Here is a 22845-nt window from a genome sequence, read left to right on the forward strand (position 1 = left end):
TTGAAGCCATGTTTCGTTGTGTTTTTATTCTCAGCGTGTTTTTGTTTTTGAAATTGTTTTGCTGCTTAAATGACTGTCTTCAGTTTTGGGTACTACATCTTAGAAACACAAAAGTGGAGGTGTAAGACGCGAGGTCGAGCCCCTCCCAGTCAGCAAGTTTCTGTCAAAGATCTCATCCATTAAGGGTACCGCAGTTTCTGTATTAAGTCCTGTGGACTTACCAGAGGAGGAGGGGACAAGGGCTCTTTAATAAGCTTACACTCTAGTACACTAACATTCAGTGAATCAATTATTTCATTAAATTTTCTTATTTATTATTGTGCCATCTATTGTTGCATAGACAGTCTATGCAGTCTATTTAGACAATTCTACATTTATTTAGGAGTGCCCTTGTGGCAGTGTGCCTCAAACTTTTTTGGCCACAAAGGAGCGTGAACATGGATCTCTGGGACATTGCTTAAAGTAGCTTAAATTCCTCTTCATAAGCAACCAGTATTACCATTTGTGTGTGTGTGTATTCTAGAGATATTCTTTGCTGTTGAAAGTATATGTATGTATTATATATATACATATATACACACATATGTATGTATGTATATGCCTTCAATAGATCGATGTTTGTTTTAATATACTTTTTTCTCCCCTAAAACCTTCAAGTGAAATTGACACATAAGGCCTATGCACAGTGTTTATCTGGTGTCATTTGTGTGCTTCCTCACACAGAACTTTAGGGGTAATCATACCTCAGTTTAACATGCACAGCCTTTTTTCAATAAAAGCATTTCTCCTTGGCTTAGTACGTTGTTTTGGGGGTAAGGGCAAGATATTAGCCTTGTTCTTCAGTAAATCCCATCCTCTTTACCTGGTTACACTTAGATTTATTTATCTATTTATTACAGTTAATTTGGTGCAAGTAGTTGTGGGAAGTAAAATTTGAGAGTAAAATTGTTAATTCTTTTTAAATTTTATTTATTTATTTATTTATTTTGTGGTACACGGGCCTCTCACTGTTGTGGCCTCTCCCGTTGCGGAGCACAGGCTCCAGACGCGCAGGCTCAGCGGCCATGGCTCACGGGCATAGCCGCTCCGCGGCATGGCATGTGGGATCTTCCTGGACCGGGGCACGAACCCATGTCCCCTGCATCGGCAGGTGGACTCTCAACCACTGCGCCACCAGGGAAGCCCTTAAAATTGTTAATTCTTAAAAGACGTTGATATTTATGTGAGCTATCCCTCTGGAGAGGATTTCTTTTTCTGCTGACTTCCCTTTTGGAGCTGTCCTTTCTGAAAAGTAATTGTTAATGTATAGTAAAAACCATTCTCAGATCTAATATTAACTAGCTGTTCTCCAGTATTCATCTGGTTTTAAGAGATGAATATTAATTTTTAAGAATGATTCTTTTCTGAATAGTGTATATTTAATTTTCTCACATAGATTCTCAGAAACAGAACAATCAGTTGGCTTAAAGGGATTCTGAATTCTGTGTGACATTTATGTGCATGCAGTTGCCATTTCATTAGGAGGGTTGCTAACTGGAACTTGAATGACTGGAAGTGACATTTATCATCGTGAGAATTTCATAAGTACCCAAAGGTAAAATTTTGATTAATAACAGGAAGAATTCTAGGTTAGAGGTATAAGGAAGGCGGATAGCAGTCGAGAGAGAAAACAAGATATGAAGTTTCAAGTTTCCTCTGTGAGACTGCACTAGGTTTTCCTAAACTTTCTCCTGAACAAGGAAGAACTATGAAGGGTTACATAGTGTATTGCTCAAAACTCTTTTAGTTGCAAGTAGCAGAAACCCAATTCCAGGTGGTTTAAGCAAAACAAAAAAACAAGCATTTGTGGACTCACATAACTGACAACTGTAGGAGTTGGATGGCTTCTGGCATGGCTGTATCTGTTTTAGGCACTGGTTCTCAAGGTATGGTCTGGGAACCTCTGGGTTCCCTGAGTCCCTTTTGGGTCTGTGAGCTTACACGGTTTTTCATAATTTTAAGACATTGTTTGCCTTTCCCTCTTAATCTTCTACCTGTGTACAGGACAGTTTTCCAGAGGCTACATGACATGTATCACAACAAATTGAATGCAGAAGCATATAGAGGAAATCATCTGTCTTTTATTAAGTCAGATGTTAAAGAGAGTTGCAAAAAGTAAAATAATGCCATTCTTCTCAATGTTTTGAAACTAAAGTTATTTAAAAAATAGTTACGTTAACATGCATTGTGTTATTGTTTTTAAATGAGTTAATAAAGAAAAATTCTGTAAGTAGAAGAACCACGAAAACTCTGATTGCCCTACTTTTCTGGAATGTGACCATGAATCAAGAATCAAGCATAAAACACCTCTAAGCATGAGAGGAGAAATCACATGGTTTGTATGCTAAAGTTCACTCATGAGAAGCTTCTGAAGGCTTTCTTCCTATTATACTGAATCTATGTGTTTAAGTTATTTATTACCCCAATAAAGATGAATATCCTATTTCCAGGTTTCCAGCATATCAAAGCAGTGAATTAGATGGGGACACAGATAAAAAATTATTGGTACCAGAGACAGGTCTAGTGACAGTTGAATGAAATAATAAAGTGCTAATGGTCATTCAAGGGAGCATGACCATTAGAAATGTTTAACAACAACAAAAGTATAACAGATATATTAGAGTCATAGATCACAACTTCCAAATGAATTTTTGAATTAAAACAGGAAAGTTGAAGTAAATTTCAAGTTATCAACTGTTCAGGCAACAACTTTGGAGATCTGTGTTCATTCTCATTTGCAGTTAAGGATAGATAAGTTTTTTTAGTACTTAGGTACTAAACAGCATGCTAAGAATTTTACAGATGTTATAATTCTTTCGAAAACCTTCTGAGGTGGTTATTATTATTTCTGATATACAGATGAGGAACCTGGAATTTAGGGAGGGTAAGCAACTGTTAGCAATACAAGAAGCAGAGCCAGGATTCAAAATCTGGTCTTTCTGATTACAAAACATATAATTTAAATCTTTTTTACTGTCATAGGATGTTAGTGAATCTTACTTGGAAAAAAGGTTTGATGGACAAATAAATGGGACAACTGTAGTTATAAGAAAATTTTATTTACTGCAGGATTTTTCAGAGCTTTTGCTGTGCTACTATACATTCTGCCTCTCCAAGAGATTGAACATGCAGTGTTTTTCAGACTTGCTTGATTTTGAAACTCTTCCCTCCTCCCCCAGTTTCAGCTTGAGGATCTAGTGTCCCATGATGATACACCTTTCTTTTTTCAGTAGGTCCAGGTGATGGCTGCATATTATGCAGTGTCTGATGAACCATAATTGAAGTTCAAAACCAGAATCTACAATTAATCATGGTAAAACTACTTTATTTGCAGTGATGTTAGCTGAAGCCATTGGAATGGATAGGATTACCCACAGAAAGAGTATGGAGTGAGAAAAATCTTGAATCACATATATTTAATTTCAAAGTAAGGAGGAAGAGACACTGGTGAGCAGTTAGGCAGATTAGAAGGAGTATGATAGGTTTGGGAAGCAAGGGAGAGTGAATGCAATGTAAATCAGAGAGTTAAAGCAGTATGAGGATGCTGGATTTGGCAATTAGTAGGTCACTTTTTTTTTTTAACCACTGATTTTAGTAGAGCAATAGGGACAAAAGCCAGATTTCAAGAGGCTAAATGAATGAGTGGTGGTGAAGAAATAGAAGATGAGATGTGCATTAAAGATTTTGGAACAAGCTTGAGTATGAAATTAAGTAGAAAGGATTATTTAAAAAAGACTATAAAAATCAGGTTTGTATGGCATGGGAAAGGGTTCACTGGAGAGAGAACGATATCTGGTAGGAGATAATTGATAGGGTGAAGTCTTAGAAGAAATGGGGGAGGATAGACTCAGGACAGTTTGTTAAATAAGACTTGTGTAAAGGTGGGAAGATGGATAAAGATATAGATAAATTTTGAAAAGTTAAGGATATTGCAATCATGGCTTCTAAGTGAAATAGGCAAGATCATCTTTTGAGAAAGAGGGACTTTCAGGTGGTATTGGGAGCTCAAAATAGAGTAGGAGGTCAATTAGGGATGAATAGAAGAGCTGTTGGGCTTCCGTCGTGGCGCAGTGGTTGAGAGTCCACCTGCCGATGCAGGGGACACGGGTTCATGCCCCAGTTCAGGAAGATCCCACAGGCCGTGGAGCGGCTATGCCCATGAGCCATGGCCGCTGAGCCTGCGCGTCCGGAGCCTGTGCTCCGCAACGGGAGAGGCCACAACAGTAAGAGGCCCGCGTACCGCAAAAAAAAAAAAAAAAAAAGAACTATTAACTAATTTTGAAAAGGTATTTGTTAAAACACGTGTGCGTCTGTAGATAGTACCAGTTGTGGTTACTACAATTATGATTTTCTTTAGCAGTGCTAATCAGTCTAGGAGCAAGAATTTGGGGGGAATAAAAGAATTTAGTTTTACTTAGGGTTAAAGGGTATTATACGATGTGGGGGTAAAAAATGGGATCAGTGCGAGTGAGGAAATGGAAGGGTTAAAGGACAGTATGTTGTAGAATGAGAGGTTCACATTTGTGAGCTTGAGAAGTGTAACCCTATTAAATCTATTTGTGAATGCACGTTGTTGAAATGGGAATGTGATATGAAGAAGTTTGTTGGACTAGAGTAAATTAAGATGAGTCCATTGTATTGAGTGATTTGATTTATGAAAGTTTTAGAGCTTCGGTATGATGGTAGGTTTTAATGATAGAGAGGAAAACTATGAATCAAGTATCAGAATATTCTAGGAATGTTGGAAAGGGTCTTGGGTCAGTACATGGCAATTATAATATGGGTGAGGTAATAATACATACAAGTTATGGGAATTTTAAAGGAGGAATTATTGCAATAAGGATGAATATTAATTGGAAGTGGTGGCAGGGGGAGGAGGTTGTTAATCCCTTCCCCTGTTTTTATAAGTGGGAGAAGAATATTCTTGAGAGAGTCTTAAAAAAATAGTGTAGTAAATAAAAAGATGTATAATGTATAATTATGTAATAAAAAGGATTCAGTTAAACTGAGGTGGAGGAAATGTTCAAGGAGAAGATTCAGAATTTAAGGAAATTGTATTGACTTTGGAAAGGAATTTGGTGGGCTGGGGAAGAGCTAGAGAAGAGTGTAGATGAAAACTATACCTCAATAAAAAGAAAAACAAAGAGAATATTAAAAAGACATGTACTCAAGGGTCAAGTTAAAAAAAAAATGTAGTGGAAAGGGTAGAGTGGCATTACCTAAGAGATGAGAGAATAGCAAGGTAATAAGCTGTAGGGATTGGAATCTAGGGTGGTGAATGTGATTCCCAAGCCTGGTGATAGAAGGCAGAGGATTGGAAAGTAGATTAGAGGGGGGATATGGTAACACAGGGAGTGGGTTATGTATAGGACTGAGTAGCTCTAAAGATTCAGACTGGAACTTTGCTGTAATGGTGCTGTCTCAAACCTGCCTCTCAGATGTATAACTCTAATGTGAGTCTTCAGTAATTTAGGAGGCTGGCTAATGTGAGCTGCTTCATCACATATACCTAGATTGATAACTCACTTCTTGGCTTCACTTAGCATTGCACTGTCCTACCACCCATTTCTCCCTGTCTAAAACTTATTATCTAAAACTTACTTCAAAGCCCAGTTCAATTGTGCCTTTTCAAGAACTATCTCCTAATTAACTCAAACTTAAAAAATATTCCTATTTTTGAATTTCCATGGGTGTTTGCGCCTCTTATGTGATGTTTGCCAGATTCCATCATATATTCTAGCTTGCTGAATTGTTTAATCTCTGCTTTTATACCGTTAACTCTGTGACAGGGGCTGTCTTATTCATTTCCTATCCCCGTAGCATCCGGCATGCCTAGAGTGTTCTGGTTAAGAATTCCACCTCTGGAATCAGACCAGTGATGGATTAACATGGTGACCTTGGGCAAGTTATTTGTATTTTTCAAACCTAGATTCTTCATCTATAAAATGGAGATAATGCCATTACTGAACTCACAAGACTTTTGTAAGATTAAATAAAATAATTTGTGTAAAGTACTTAGCATAGTGCCTGGCAATGATAATTACTGTTGTTTAAAATAAATGTTTATGTAATATATGAATGAATGGTTCCACAAGCTCCTTGAGAAAAAGTCATGCTTTCTGATTATTTGACATATATATATAATGGGAATAATTAGAGTGATTTTTCTGTATGCTAATGTAAATACATTAAGGTTTCTTAAAGAGTATTTTAGTATAAAATATTGTAATAATAATAGTTATCATTTATTTGCAGTATTTGCCAGATATACTCTAAAGGGAGACGATCTCCCTTTATTTTGAAATATAGTTGATTTATTGTGTTTGTTTCAGGTGTACAGCAAAGTGATTCAGCTGTATATATGTTTTTCAGATTATTTTCCATTATAGGTATTACAAGATATTGAATATTGTTCCCTGTTTTGTACAGTAAATCCTTGTTGCTTATCTATTTTATGTATAGTAGTTTGTATCTGTTAATCCCATACTTGTAATTTATCGTTCTGCCCACTCTCTTTCCCCTTTGGTAACCATAAGTTTTTTTTCTATGTCTGTGAGTCTGTTTCTGTTTTGTATTTAGATTCATTTGTATTAATTTTTACATTCTGCATACAAGTGATATCGTATATTTATCTTTTTATGACATTTCACTTAATATGATATTCTCTGGGTCCATTCTTGTTGCTGCAAATGGCAATATTTCATTCTTTTTTATGGCTGAGTAATATTCCATTATATGTATATATATGTGTGTGTGTGTGTCTACACACACCGCATCTTCTTTATCCAGTCATCTGTTGATACACACTTAGGTAGCTTCCATGTCTTGGCTATTATAAATAGTGCTGCTATGAACATTGGGGTGCATGTATCTTTTTGAATTAGAGTTTTCGTCTTTTCTGGATATATGCCCAGGAGTGGGATTGCTGAATCACGGTAGCTCTATTTTTTGTTTGTTTGTTTTTTTATTTAATTTATTTATTTTATTATTTTTGGCTGCGTTGGGTCTTTGTTGCTGCGCGCGGGCTTTCTCTAGTTGCCGCGAGCGGGGGTTACTCTTTGTTGCAGTGCGTGGGCTTCTCATTGCAGTGTCTTCTCTTGTTACAGAGCACGGGCTCTAGGTGCATGGGCTTCAGTAGTTGTGGCACGCGGGCTTCAGTAGTTGTGGCTCACGGACTCTAGAGCACAGGCTCAGTAGCTGTGGAGCATGGGCTTAGTTGCTCCATAGCATGTGGGATCTTCCTGGACCAGGGCTTGAACCCGTGTCCCCTGCATTGGCAGGTGGATTCTTAACCACTGCGCCACCAGGGAAGCCCCTCCAGTTTTAGTTTTTATTTTTTAATTATTTAAAAAAATATTTATTTTATTTTATTTATTTATTTTGGCTGTGTTGGGTCTTAGTTGCAGCATGTGGGGTCTTTGTTGTGGTGCTCAGGCTTCTCTTCTCTCTAGTTGTGGTGTGCGGGTTCCAGGACATATGGGCTCTGTAATTGTGGCGTGTGGGGTCCAGAGCGCATGGACTCTGTAGTTTGTGACACGTGGGCTCTCTCTTTGAGGCATGCGAGCTCAGTAGATGTGGCCCCGTGGCATGTGGGATCTTAGTGCCCCAACTAGGGATTGAACCCATGTCCCCTGCATTGGAAGGAGGATTCTTTACCACTGGACCACCAGGGAAGTCCCCATTTTTTGTTTTTAAAGGAACCCACATACTGTTTTCCATAGTGGCGGTACCAACTTACATTCCCACCAACAGTGTAGGAGGATTCCCTTTTCTCCACACCCTCTCCAGCATTTATTATTTGTAGACTTTTCCATGATAGTTATTCTGACTGGTGTGAGGTGATACCTCATTGTAGTTTTGATTTCCATTTCTCTAATAATTAGCGACATTGAGCATCTTTTCATGTGCCTTTTGGCCATCTGCATGTCTTCTATGGAGAAATGTGTACTTAGGTCTTCTGCCCGTTTTTTGATTGGGTTGTTTTATTTTATTTTGTTTTGTTTTTTTGATATTGAGTTGTATGAGCTGTTTGTATATTTTGGAAATTAAGCTCTTGTCAGTCACATTGTTTGCAAATATTTTCTCCCATTCTGTAGGTTGTCTTTTCATTTTGTTGATGGTTTCCTTTGCTGTGCAAAAGCTTTTAAGTTTGATTAGGTCCCATTTGTTTATTTTTGCTTTTATTTCTTTTGGGAGACTAGACTATGTCACTTTAATCTTGGCAATTGAAAAGCTGGATATTGTCCCCTTTTTAGAGATGAGACACTGAGTCTCAGAGAAGTCACAGCTAGTAAGCCAAGATATAAATTTAGGTTGTTGGACTTTAATATTTTTACTCTAGAGCACTGTGCTATACCAGACAGTCACAAGCAGCGATGCATCATTTATTAAAATGCTCTAATACCAACCTAGTATCAGATGGAGCAACTCAGTTATAGAACCCCTAAAATTTTGGGAAGTCACAATAGTAGTCACTAAAAGAAATGTACAAACATTCTGCAAAATAGGATAGAAGCATTTTTAACTCAATGAGTCTGTCTGTGATTTAAGCAACTGATATTCCTTTTTTAAAAATACATATATTTTATTAAATTGAAAGTTGACTAGAAAGTGAATTTATGTAAGAAAGGTTTTCTTACCATTTATCTAAATGTTATATATTTTTGGTAGTCTGAGAAATGCTACTTTATTGAAAATTATTTAAATCTATTGAAAGCTTAAGTATAGAAGTTAAAGTAATTTTTACATCAGTGATTGCTCGAGGAAATGCATATGGTGAAATTCATGCTATTTTCATGAAATGAGAGAAATTATTTCAGCTATGTAGATTTCTGGATAAGCTATAGCCCATTCGTTATAACTGTTATTTTAAAGGTTTTTTAATTTTTAAGTTGAGATATTACATACGACACAGTACAATATCTTTAGTTTGATGATTTTTTATACTTGTATACATACACTTGTATAACTATCACCTAGATCAAGATACGGAACATTTCCAGCATCTCAGAAGGCTAACTTGTATCCCATCCCAGTCAGTCAGTAGTTTTTCCCTGCTCGGGTACTCACACTATCCTAACTGATTTGTTTTACCTGTTCCTGAATTCCACATAAATAGAATCATACATTCTTCTGCATCTGTTTTCTTCTGAACGTAATGTCTGTGAGATGTATCCGTGTTGTGCACAGCAGTAATTCATTCTTTTTTATTACTATGTAGTTTTCAATTAGCAATAATTGCGCCTCGGATAAACCTCGTTGGCTATGATACTGCCACTGTGCAAAGCTTGTAGTTTTCTATTGTATGAAAAGGTTTATCCATGCTCCTGTGATGGACATTTGGATTATTTTTAGTTTTTGGCTATTAAGAACAAAGATAACTTAACATTCTTATACATGCCTTTTGGTGGACGCAGGCACTCATTTCTCTTGATTAAATATCTAGAAATGTAATTGTTGGACATTGAGTAGGCAGGTGTCTAACTTTAGTAGATACTGACTGGCAAAGTAGATGTATTCGTTTACACTCCCACCAGCAATATATGAGACTTCTAGTCTCTTATCAATACTTGGTATTGTCATTCTTTTTAATTTTACCCTTTCCAAGGGCTGTGTAATGGTATTCTCTTACCATTTTAGTTTACACTTCCCTAGTAATAATGAAATTGAGCATATTTTCATATGTTTATTGGCCACTTGGACATTCTTTTTTATGGAGTACCTATTCAAGGCTTTTTCCCATTTTGAAGATTGGGTTGTCTTGCCTTTGCTTTATACGAGTTCTTTATGTGTTCTGGTTATGAATCCTTTGACAGATATATGTATTATACAATATTATTAACTATAGTCACCATGCTGTACATAGATACATGAATTATAAATAATCTTCCAGTCTGTGTTTTGCCTTCTCACTCAATGATGAGGTTTGGTGAACAGAAGTTTTTAATTTTAATGAAGTTGAGTTTATTAATCCTTTTCTTTATGGATTAGTACTACTTGAGTCTTGTTTGAGAGATCCTTGCGAACCCCAAGGTCATGAAGATATTCCCCTCATTTTTATTCTAGAAGCTTTGTTTGTCTTTGACATTTACATCTATGATCAATTTAAAAAGAATTTTTGATATAGTGTGATGTTTATTACTTATTTGTTTACCTTGTTTGGTTATCAAATTGTGTCAGCATTACTCATGGAAAAGATCATCCCTTTTCCACTGAATTGCAGTGGTGTGTTTGTCATAAATAGGTGATCACATTTGTGTGGGTCTCTACCATTCATTTTTATTATGAAATTTGTGAGAAATTTCAGTGAATTGTAAGTTCCAGGAAGACTTAGGCTGTGTTTAATTTGCTCACTACACTATACCCACTGGCTAGCACAGTGCCAGACACATGATAGACATTCAGTAATTATTTGTTGACTGAATGAAAGAATCATAAAAGAAAATCCCGTAGAAGTCTGAAAAATGTTGGTGAGGAAAGACTTAAGCTGTTCTCTGTTGCATAAATGCTTAGATATGTAGCCCTCACCTTGTGTTCTCCACCCCTGTGGCCCCCCACCCCCCATTATAAGAATTTATCTGGTCTTATGGTTCAACCAACATAAATCGAAGACCTACTGGATACTAGGATTTTTGCCAAGGAATTTCTTATTGAGTTCTTAGAACCAACTTTCTTTTTTCAGTTGTCATCATATGTATATTGTTTAATTGAGAAATTTTGTGAGAATCTGCTACTCTTTGATTATTTTTGACCTTTAGTCCTTCAGGTTCTGTAAAATGTATCAATGTAAATTGTAAATGTAACAAGCTAATTTGAAACAAAAGATAACTGAAAAGATTTATTCTGTTATGTTATCTCATTTAATGTTAAATTATAATTTTTACTATGTCTTTGTAGAAATTGTCACAGAAGGGAAAAGGAAAAAGCCTTCATCTTTGGAGTTACATAAGGTATGTATTAGTTTTGCTCTTAACCTTTGCATTATCTTTAGAGTTAATAATATTGAAAGTATTTTGGTATTTGTCTTTTTAATAAAATTTTAGGGAAAATACTGTAAATCCATAATTAATCAGTGTTCTTTTGGGAATGGTATATCCTAATAAACCAAGGGTTAGCTAGGAAACCCTTTCTGGGACCAGCCTTGTTTAAATCATTGTAAAATTTTCCAGTATACTTTCCAAGTCTTATTTTAGATTTATATAGAACAGAACTCATTTCTTTGATGACTGAATATATTAGAGCACCTGAGATTCATTCACTTCTGATACTGTAGATGTTGAAGAGTTGTATTCAAGTCATGTGCTGAAATTTACTGTTTGGAATATGTATGTATGTCCTTTTAAACATACTTTTTTTTCATTTATTTATTTCTTTTATATAAGCCAAGAGTAGCAAAACAAGTAAAATGAAGTTTCTACCTACATAGAGGTGTTTAAAAAAATTTAATCTGTGTTTTTAGAAAGATAATCTTTTTTCCTATAGAATTTTGTGATTTAAATGCCATAGTACCTTGATTTGCATTATAATAATTTATTAGAGACTTTTCTCTGACACATTCTAATTATACACAGAGGACTTTAATTTGGTGTATTTTTTGGAACAAAGAGGGACAAGAAGAAATCATAAAGGAGGGCTGTGAGAGGAATCAAGAGTACCTTACAAGACCACACAGAGAGCATGGCTTTGGATACTCTTTTTCTACCTTGGCTTACTTCAGATTTTGTGGGGTGTGGTTTCTTCATTTAAAATTCTGGGACTTCCCTGGTGGCACAGTGGTTAAGAATCTACCTGCCAGTGCAGGGGACATGGGTTCTATCCCTGGTCCGGGAAGATCCCACATGCCGCAGAGCAACTAAGCCCGTGCGCCACAGTTACTGAGCCTACACTCTAGAGCCTGGGTGCCACAACTACTGAAGCCCGTGCTCCTAGAGCCTGTGTTCCGCAACAAGAGAAGCCACCGCCATGAGAAGCCCACACACCACAGTAAAGAATAGCCCCCACTTGCCGCAACTAGAGAAAGCCCATGCAGAGCAACACAGCCAAAAAAAAGAAAAAAAAAGAAAAAATTCTGGATTTAGGGAATCCAGGCGGTTCAGTGGTTAGGACTCCATGCTTTCACTGCTGTGGGCCCGGGTTCGATCCCTTGTTGGGGAACTAAGATCCCATAAGCTGTGCCATTCAGCCAAAAAAATTCTGGATTTAGCTTAAGTGAGGTAGATGAGGGAGTTAAAAAAGAAATTTACATTGTTATTATACCCAGTTTTATTATTTATTTATGTATTTGATTTTTAAGAATTTTTATTGGCGTATAGTTGATTTACAAGGTTGTGTTAGTTTTAGGTGTACAGCAAATAAATCAGTTATACATATATCCACTCTTTTTTAGATTCTTTTCCCATGTAGGTCATTACAGAGTATGGAGTAGAGTTCCCTGTGCTATACAGGGAACTTATTAGTTATCTATTTTATGTGTAGTAGTGTGTATATGACAATCCCAGTCACCCAGTTTATCCCTCCCCCACCCCTTTCTCTTCTAGTAACCATAAGTTTGTTTTCTACATCTGTGACTCTATTTCTGTTTTGTAAATATGTTCATTTGTACCAGTTTTTAGGTGCCACATATAAGCAATATCATATGATATTTGTCTTTCTCTGTCTGACTTACTTTACTCAGTGTGACAATCTCTAGGTCCATCCTTGTTACTGCAAATGGCATTATTTTGTTCTTTTTTATGGCTGAGTAATATTCCACTGTATATATATATACCACATCTTCTTTATCCATTCCTCTGTCGATGGACACCTAGGTTGCTTCCATGTCCTGGCTATTGTAAATAGAGCTGCAATGAACATTGTGGTACATGACTCTTCCTGAATTATGGTTTTCTCAGGGTATATGCCCAGTAGCGGGATTGCTGGGTCATATGGTAGCTCTATTTTTAGTTTTTTAAGGAACCTCCATACTGTTCTCCTTAGTGGCTGTATCAGTTTACATCTCCACCAACAGTGCAAGAGGGTTCCCTTTTTTTCTCCACACCCTCTCCAGCATTTATTGTTTGTAGATTTTTTGATGATGGCCATTCTGACTGGTGTGAGGTGATACCTCATTGTAGTTTTGATTTTCATTTCTCTAATAATTAGTGATGTTGATCATCTTTTCTTGTGCTTTTTGGCCATCTGTATGTCTTTGGAAAATGAGAAAAATGTACATTTAGATCTTCCATTAAAAAAAATTATTATTATTATTATTATTTTGGCCACACCGCATGGCATGTGGGATCTTAGTTCCCTGTCCAGAGATTGAACCCCCACCCCCTACATTGGAAGTGTGGTGTCTTAACCACTGGACCACCAGGGAAGTCCCTGTTTGTTTTTTTGATATTGAGCTGCGTGAGCTGTTTGTATATTTTGGAGATTAATCCTTTGTTGGTCTCTTCATTTGCGAATATTTTCTCCCATTTTGAGGGTTGTCTTTTTGTTTATGATTTCCTTTGCTGTGCAAAAGGTTTTAAGTTTAATTAGGTCCCATTTGTTTGTTTTTATTTTCATTACTCTAAGAGGTGGATCCAAAAGATATCGCTGCTATTTATGTCAAGAGTGTTCTGCCTATGTTTTCCTCTAAGAGTTTTATAGTATCTGGCCTTACATTTAGGTCTTTTTCAAAAAAACCTATTTATTTATTTATTTTTGGCTGCATTGGGTCTTCATTGCTGTGCGCAGGTTTTCTCTTGTGGCAGGCGGGGGCCACTCCCATTGCGGTGCATGGGCTTCTCATTGCAGTGGCCTCTCTTGTTGCGGAGCACGGCTCTAGGCACATGGGCTTCAGTAGTTGTGGCATGCGGGCTCAGTAATTGTGGCTCGCGGGCTCTAGAGCGCAGGCTCAGGAGCTGTGGCACACGGGCTTAGTTGTCCCGTGGCACGTGGGAACCTCACGGACCAGGGGTCGAACCCGTGTCCCCTGCATTGGCAGGCAGATTCTCAACCACTGGGCCACCAGGGAAGTCCCCATTTAGATCTTTAATCCAATTTGAGTTTATTTGTGTGTATGTATACCTGGTTTTAAATACCTCTGTATTGACTGCCACTTCTTTTCTGCTTAATACCTTCAGTGAAGTGAAATGCTTTGCTTTAGGACATTGGTTTATGCATCTTGCTCTGAAGCTCCACCATTAGAAATTCATAATTTGTATTATGAATTTGTATTATGAGTGTACTGACTAAATACATTTCTCTTATTTTTAGTTGTACAGCAATGTTTTTTAAAACTGTTAATTTTCAAGTAACTTTAAATTTACAGAAATAGTACAGTTTCCATCTACCCTTCACTCAGCTTCCCCCAGTGTTAATGTCTTACATAACCATAGTACAGTTATCAACATAAAGAAGTTAACATGGGTATATTTTAAACTATAGACATTATTTGAATTTCTTCAATTTTTTCACTAATGTCATTTTTCTGTTTTAGGATCCAATTCAGGATCTCACATTGCATTGATTTCCTTAAGTCTATGACAGTTCTTGTCTTTTTTCTTTCATGACCATGACACTTTTAAAGAATACTAGGCAATATTTTGTTGAATCCTTAAGTTTGGGTTTGTCTTATGTTTCTAATCATGTGTGATTAGATTAAGGTTGTGGCTTTTTGAGAACAATACCACAGAAGTGTTGTGCCCTTCTCAGTTGTCCTATCAGGGGTACATAATGATGGTATGTCTTATTACTGGTGATGTCAGTCTTGATCACCTGGTTAAGATGGTGTCTGTGTGGTTACTCCATTGTAAAGTTATTTTTTATCTTTAATAAATAGATATCTTGGGAGAGATATCTTGTGTTTTTTCTCCCAGTTTTATTGAGGTATAATTGACATATAGCACTCCATAAGTTTAAGGTGTACAATATAATGATTTTTCTTACATATATCATGAAATGATTACCACAGTAGGTTTAGTGAACATCCATCATCTCATATAGATACAACATTAAAGAAATAGAAAGAAATTTTTTCCCTTGTGATGAGAACTCTTTGGTTTTATTCTTTTAACAACTTCTATTTATAACGTACATCAGTGTTCATTTCTTTATCATGTTGTATGTTACATCCCTAGTACTTATTTATCTTACAATTGGAAGTTTGTATTGGGAGAGATATTTTGAATCTATGCAAATATACTGTTTCTTCTTAAACTTTCACCCACTGTTTTAGCATTTAACAGTGGATCTTGCTTGCAACAGTTAAAATACGATATTCTATTGGTGACTTTCTATTTTCTTCATTCCCTCTATATTTATTAAAATTCTTCTGGAATGGATAGCTGTCCCTCTTGTCTCACTTATTTATTCAATTATTTACATATATCAACATGGACTTATAGGTATTTATTTTATTTTATGTGTTATAATCTACTACTGTCATTACTGGTTGTGTTGATCAAAGTATTCCAGCTTTGGCATTGGAAGTTCTTTCAGGATGGCTCTTGTGCCCTTTTGACATGCTCCTATGTTTGTTTGTTTGTTTTTTTGAGCTCTTCCTTACTTTCTGGTACTATAAGATACTTTCCAAGGAGCTCTGTTTTTTTAAATTCAAGAATAGTATTCAGAAACCCAGCTCAGGGTGCTAGATGCGCTCATTGCTGCTGGGGTGTCATCATTTCTAGGCTCTCTCAATAAACAGGACTAGAAGAATATATGTGTACTAACTCATACATATACATACATATCTGTATTTATTTCTCTATCTGCTTATCTATACATCTAAAGAAACCCTCATGAGTTCAGTACTGTTACTTCTGATTCCAATCCAATACCACAGGGCTTATTTTAGCCTGCCCTCTTTCCTTATTTATTTATTTTTTAATATTTATTTATTTGGCTGTGCCGGGTCTTAGTTGTGGCACGCGAGATATTTGTTGCGCCACGTGGGATCTTTAGTTGCAGCATGTGAACTCTTAGTTGCAGCACGCAGGATCTAGTTCTCTGACCAGGGATCAAACCCCCCGGCCCCCTGCGGAGTCTTAGCCACTGGACCATCAGGGAAGTCTCCTTCTTCGCTTATTTTTAACTTTTCTGTCTCTCAGTATCTACATTATATTTTCTTATCTGTTCAACCATAATATGCACGTGAAGTTGTGGTACTACTGTTTAAAAATGTAGAATTTTTTTAGAATATTGGCATATTAAATTCTTGTTAGCAGTTAATAGTATTGCTTTTTCTCTCAAGGCAGCTAGGGAAATAAATCACTGAAAGGATTGAAGTTTTGATTGGTATAGGGACAACACTCTGATATATTTTAAGTATTTAAAAAAATATTTCTAAATCAATACTAGATTGTTGTGAAGAAATTAGAAAATTCAGTTGAACAAAAAGAATACCACCTGGACACAGTTAAAATTAACACTGAAGTGTATATCCTACTAATTTGTCTGCGTATCTGTATATCTATCTATAATAAACAAATATTTAAATATTAATGGTTGAAAACCACAAAATACTATTTTATTATTTACTTTTTCTACTTAATTATATATTATAAACATTTTCTGAAATCAAGTTTAAAGCATTGCTCAGTAGATACTTATTGGGTACTTAACATGTATTGGACACTATACTAGGCATAAGTACCAGGGAAGCAGTGGTAAACATTTTCAATGACTACATTATATTCAACTGTAGGGATGTATCACAGTTAATTTAACCACTATCCTGTCATTATATTTTTGAATTGTTTTCAGTTAAAAATTATAAATTGTACTGCAGTTATTATCCTTGTAGCTAAATCTTTGGAACATCATTATCTACTAATTATTCCTGGCCTTTTGATAGGTGCTGGAACTAGATTAACTCAAAGCTTATATCTCTGGATAGATGTAGAGTAAGAGTGTGAATACTTTGAATTCTGCTAATGGGGAGATCCATAGTCTTTGGCTTTTTAAATGAGGAGGTTGATACTGAAAACTAAAAACCAAGACTTTCATTCTTCCTTGGTAAGTCATAGCCATATCTTTGAGCAGACCCCAAAGTTTCCCTAAATAATAATTCTACATCTATGTAGTATCTGAAGAAATAAGTGATTAAGGTTCTGAAGTTCTGTGTTAAGAATACGGCAGAGATCATTTCAGCTTGTAAGGAGCATATGTTAGCAATGCATAACTTGTCGATAGAATCCAGCATATTCACCCCCCCACCCATTATCTTCTTTTGATAGCATTCTCTTTTTGAGGGCATACTGTAATGAATTAGGTATAAAATGAACCTCAAAGTGACTGTGTGAATTGATTTGCTGAAAGGCTTGTTTAGTATTACATTTGAACATTAGTAAGTAAAATAAAATAAATGTTCTTGAGCTTTGTTTTTGGGAAGTTGTTAGAGTTCTGTCAATGTATTTAAGTATAACTTGAAGGGAAGGGGGTTTAGAACCCTTTTTTGCCTTAAAAGATTAAATTTTGATCTTTAAAGTATTAGGAGAGTATTGAAAATATTTGAAAGTATTAGGAGTCCGTTCTGATTCTTGTAATGGAATTATAATATAGGCTTTGCAGAATCATTAGTGGCTTAGAATCTCTGTTGATTGTACACAATTGAGATCATGATTAAAATTTGTCTATGAATAGATCAGATTGTTGTAAAGAGACAGACATTATTTTTATGATTTAATCATTAAGAAAAAAGTGAGTGTAGAAAAATTTGACGGAGTAGTTAGTTGTACCTAAAATCTGCTTGCCACGCATATACAATATTAGACCGAGAGATTTAGATATGTAATTTATTGACCAGGAAGCTGCAGCAGAGGTTTTTCTGGAGCTTTAAATGTTTATTTATTTTGTCTTGCTTTTAATGGTTGCGTGATAGTCCTATTAAAAAATAAAACATGTGGAAACTGTAGGAAGACACAAAAATGAAAATAAAAATCACTCCTTATATTAGCATTCAGAGCTAGTCACTGGTAAACGTTTTTGTGCATATCCTTTCACATTTGTTTTCCATATATGGATTTTTTTTTTGCCTTATAAAAGAGAGATCATTCTGTAGATATGATTTTCTTTATTACTTGTATTGGAAATAATTTCTTATTTGTTCTGGAACATGTTTTTTAATAACTGCTGTACAGTATCTCATTATTTGTCTTTACAATAATTTTATTTGTGTTCTTTTATTATCATTGTTTCTATTTTTTCTATACTATAAATAATATATAGTCTATGTCCCTGTTCATAAATGTTTGTATGTATATACAGTTGGTCCTCGAACACAATGTATTTGAACTGCTTCAGTCCACTTATGCACAGAAGTTTTAAAAATAAATACTATAGTACTACACGATCTGTGGTTGGTTGAACCTGAGGATGTGGAACTATGGATACATAAGGGTGATTATAAAGTTACTCAAATTTTCAATTGCGCAGGGGTTGGTGCCCCAACTCCTGAATTGTTCAACGGTCTACTGTACTTTGATTTTCAAACCTTTTGATGCTTGTTTAGAGTTTTAATAAATTTCCAGATTTCATATGTTTATGCTTTTAGGGGAAGTAGAGAGCTCCTTTTTTTGAAGATAGGGTAAATTATATTTTGTGTCCATCCTAATGGAAGTATACATGAATATTTATTAGGGTAAATAATTTATTAACATTGAGTCTAATCCACTTATAGGTAAAATAATAAAAACTAATTACTGTGAAAAAAGAATATAAAATCTTCCACAGAAGACATCAGAAGTCTTTTATTTTTACAAAATACTCAACACCTATACCCAACTCTTTAAAAAATATCAGCTGCTATTCTTCAAGTTTGAACTTGGTATCTTTTTAGGTTATTACTAGGGTTGTGTAACAGATTATCCCCAAACTTAGTGGTTTAAACTTACTTGGCTCATGAATCTGCTGTCTGGCCAGGGTTCAGAGATAGCTTTTCTTGGTTTCATTTGGAGTTAGCTAGGTTTACTTGGGGGCTGAGGCCTGGAATCATCTTAAAGGATCACTCACTCACTTACCTTGATACCTGTGTTTGGAAGCCTCATATATCTTGTTATATATCTGTTCTTTTTAGCCTTCTCATGAAATCTTTGCAGCACAGCAGCTTCAGGGTATCCAAGATTTTTTTTAACCTATGGCTTACGGCTCCCAAGGTATCTATACTGAGAGACAGAGAGAGACGGAAAAAAAGAGGGAGGAAGGAAGGGAAAACACACAAATATTGCTACATGAAAGGTAGGCTGAAGCAGTGTAGCTCTACATAATGCTTTTTATGATCTAGCCTTGGAAGTCACAGGCCTGCCCAGATTCAAGGGGAAGGAACATAGACTGCACCTGATGTTGGAGAACGGGTCAGTATCACATTGTAAGAAGAGCATGTGGGTTGTAGAATATTGATATGGCCATGATTGGAAAACACAATATGCCACAGTGTCTAATGTAGGCTAAATATCCTACTCACAAAGGATCCATGGGTGTGAACAGTCTGAAGCCCTTGTCTTACTCCCTGAAAAAACAACAGTTATTCCCTGATTAAGAATACAAAGGAAATGACTGATTTAGAGATAATGTTTTGGCAGATGAAGAATTATAAAGAGGTACCTTTTATATAAATTAAATATAAATAATTAAGATGTTACTGATGCCCAAGAGGATTAACTCCAGGGTACTAATGAAATAAAAGTGTTCAGATACCCTTTCTTCACAATTATTTTATCCTCCTAACTTATTTTTACTCTCATTGAAATCATTTTATCGTTGTCACTGGTTGTAGTTGATACAGTGCTTATATGTTATGTAATAAGCTGAACTTGATGCTTAACCATCATTTATAATGTGAAAGTTAAATTATTTTAAGTTCTAAACAAATGATTTCAAACTTGTGGCTACACTGTATCCATCCATTCATTTGTTTATTCAGTATCATGAGCCATACACTTTGGAGATGTAAAGGTGACTAAGGGTGCTCTCTTTAAGGACTTCCACAGTCTGGAGAAGAAGACAGACATGTAGACAAATAATTATAATATAGTATGATATGTGTTAATACAAATTACCAAGTACTAACACCCAGAGAAAGGAACGCCTTGGTGTGGGAGTGTTGACTGTGTGGATAAGAGAATAATTTTGTGCAGAATCTGAGGTATTTAATAGGGGAGAAATAGAGGGAAGAGCATTCTAGGTTGGAGGAGCAGTATGTACAGAGGTGTAGAGATGTATGCTTGAAGAAGGTTGAGCAAACTCAGTGGGGTTGGGGTGTAGAGTTTGTGATATTTGGATGATGTCAAAGAGCCCAGATTGTTAAGAGTTTTATATATAAGTAATGGGTGCTATTGTTGTATTTTAAGATTGTAGCCATAATTAGATTTGTGTGTTAGAGACCTCTGGGGATAGTGTTTGAAAGATTAAAAGGGAAAAAAAACTGCAAGTAAGAATAGTTAAGAAGTTATTATGGGGGGAACCTTCAAGATGGCAGAGGAGTAAGACGTGGAGATCACCTTCTTCCCCACAGATACATCAAAAATACATCTACATGTGGAACAGCTGTTACAGAACACCTACTGAACGCTGGCAGAAGACCTCAGACTTCCCAAAAGGCAAGAAACTCCCCACATACCTGGGTAGGGCAAAAGAAAAAAGGAAAAACAGAGACAAAAGGATAGGGGTCCTCTGGGCAGGAGCAGCAGATTAAATCTCCACAATCAACTTGATGTACCCTGCGTCTCTGGAATACCTGAATAGACAATGAATCATCCCAAAACTGAGGCGATGGACTTTGGGAGCAACTATACACTTGGGGTTTGCTTTCTGCATCTAATTTGTTTCTGGATTTTTGTTTATCTTAGTTTAGTATTTAGAGCTTATTATCATGGGTAGATTTGTTCATTGATTTGGTTGCTCTCTTCCTTTTATATATATATATATTTTTTTTTCTCCTTTTTCTCTTTTTATGAGTGTGTATGCATATGCTTTCTGTGATTTTGTCTGTATAGCTTTGCTTTTACAGTTTGTCCTAGGGTTATAACTTTTTTTGTTTTTTTTGGGTGTAGTTTTTCACGCTTGTTATCATTGGTGGATTTGTTTTTGGTTTGGTTACTCTCTTCTTCCTTTCCTTTTTTTTTTCTTTTTAATATTTAAAAAAATTTTTATTTTAATTATTTTATATTTTTCTCCTCCTTCCTCCCTCCCTCCCTCCCTCCCTCCCTCCCTCCCTCCCTCCCTCCCTTCCTTCCTTCCCTTTATCCCTATCTCCCTCCCTCCCTCCCTTCCTCCCTTCCTTCCTTCCTTCCTTCCCTTTATCCCTATCTCCCTCCCTCCCTCCCTCCCTCCCTCTCTCCCTTCCTATCTCTCCCTTTTCTTCTGAGCTGCGTGGCTGACAGGGTCTTGGTGCTCCGGCCGGGTGTCAGGCCTGAGCCTCTGAGGTGGGAGAGCCAAGTTCAGGATATTGGTCCACCAGAGACCTCCCGGCCCCACGTAATATCAAACGGTGAAAGCTCTCCCAGAGATCTCCATCTCAGTGCTACGAGCCAGCTCCACTCAATGACCAGCAAGCTACAGTGCTGGACACCCTGTGCCAAACAACTAGCAAGACAGGAACACAACCCCACCCATTAGCAGGGAGGCTGCCTAAAATCATAGTAAGTTCACAGACACCCCAAAACACACCACCGGATGTGGTCCTGTCCACCGGAAAGATGAGTTGCAGCCTAATCCACCAGAACACAGGCACCAGTCCGCTCCACCAGGAAACCTACACAACCCACTGAACCAACCTTAACTACTGGGCCAGACACCAAAAACAATGGGAACTACGAACTTGCTGCCTGCGAAAAGGAGACCCCAAACACAGTAAGTTAAGCAAAATGAGAAGACATAAATACACAGCAGATGAAAGAGCAAGGTAAAAACCCACCAGACCAAATCAATGAAGAGGAAATCGGCAGTCTACCTGAAAAAGAATTCAGAGTAATGATAGTAAAGATGATTAAAAATCTTGGAAATAGAATGGAGGAAATACGAGAAACGTTTAAGAAGGACCCAGAAAACTTAAAGAGCAAACAAACAATGATGAACAGCATAATAAATGAAATTAAAAATTCTCTAGAAGGAATCGATAGCAGAATAACTGAGGCAGAAGAACGGATAAGTGACCTGGAAGATAAAATAGTGGAAATAACTACTGCAGAGCAGAATAAAGAAAAAAGAAGGAAAAGAACTGAGGACAGTCTCAGAGACCTCTGGGACAACATTAAATGCACCAACATTTGAATTATAGAGGTCCCAGAAGAAGAAGAGAAAAAGAAAGGGACTGAGAAAATATTTGAAGAGATTATAGTTGAAAACTTCCCTAATATGGGAAAAGAAATAATCAATTCCAGGAAGCGCAGAGATTGCCATACAGGATAAATCCAAGGAGAAACACACCAAGACACATATTAATCAAACTATCAAAAGTTAAATACAAAGAAAACATATTAAAAGCAGCAAGGGAAAAACAACAAGTAATATACAAGGGAATCCCCATAAGGTTAACAGCTGATCTTTCAGCAGAAACTCTGCAAGCCAGAAGGGTGCGGCAGGACATATTTAAAGTAATGAAAGGGAAAAACCTACAACCAAGATTACTCTACCCAGCAAGGATCTCATTCAGATTTGATGGAGAAATTAAAACCTTTTCAGACAAGCGAAAGCTAAGAGAATTCACCAACACCAAGCCAGCTTTACAACAAATGCTAAAGGAACTTCTCTAGGCAGAAACACAAGAGAAGGAAAAGACCTACAAAAACAAACCCAAAACAATTAAGAAAGTGGTAAAAGGAACATAAATATTGATAACTACCT

The 22845-nt window shown here is 36.3% G+C and overlaps 1 protein-coding gene across 5 annotated transcripts in view; it reads left to right on the forward strand.

Moving 5' to 3' along the window:
• Positions 1-22845, forward strand: part of SENP7 (SUMO specific peptidase 7) — a 171048-nt gene that overhangs the window by 18984 nt on the left and 129219 nt on the right. For 4 of the 5 annotated variants that reach the window (XM_082654074.1, XM_082654077.1, XM_082654078.1 and 1 more), the window contains exon 3: positions 10936-10988. In XM_082654074.1, the coding sequence (XP_082510200.1) occupies positions 10936-10988 (53 nt within the window). Of the gene's footprint in view, positions 1-10935; positions 10989-19285; positions 19356-22845 lie in introns of all 5 variants that reach the window. The other variant, XM_082654076.1, reaches the window with a different exon arrangement.

This window comes from Grampus griseus (genome assembly GCF_964374135.1).
Source record: "Grampus griseus genome assembly, chromosome: 5".
Taxonomy (NCBI): Eukaryota; Metazoa; Chordata; class Mammalia; order Artiodactyla; family Delphinidae; genus Grampus; species Grampus griseus.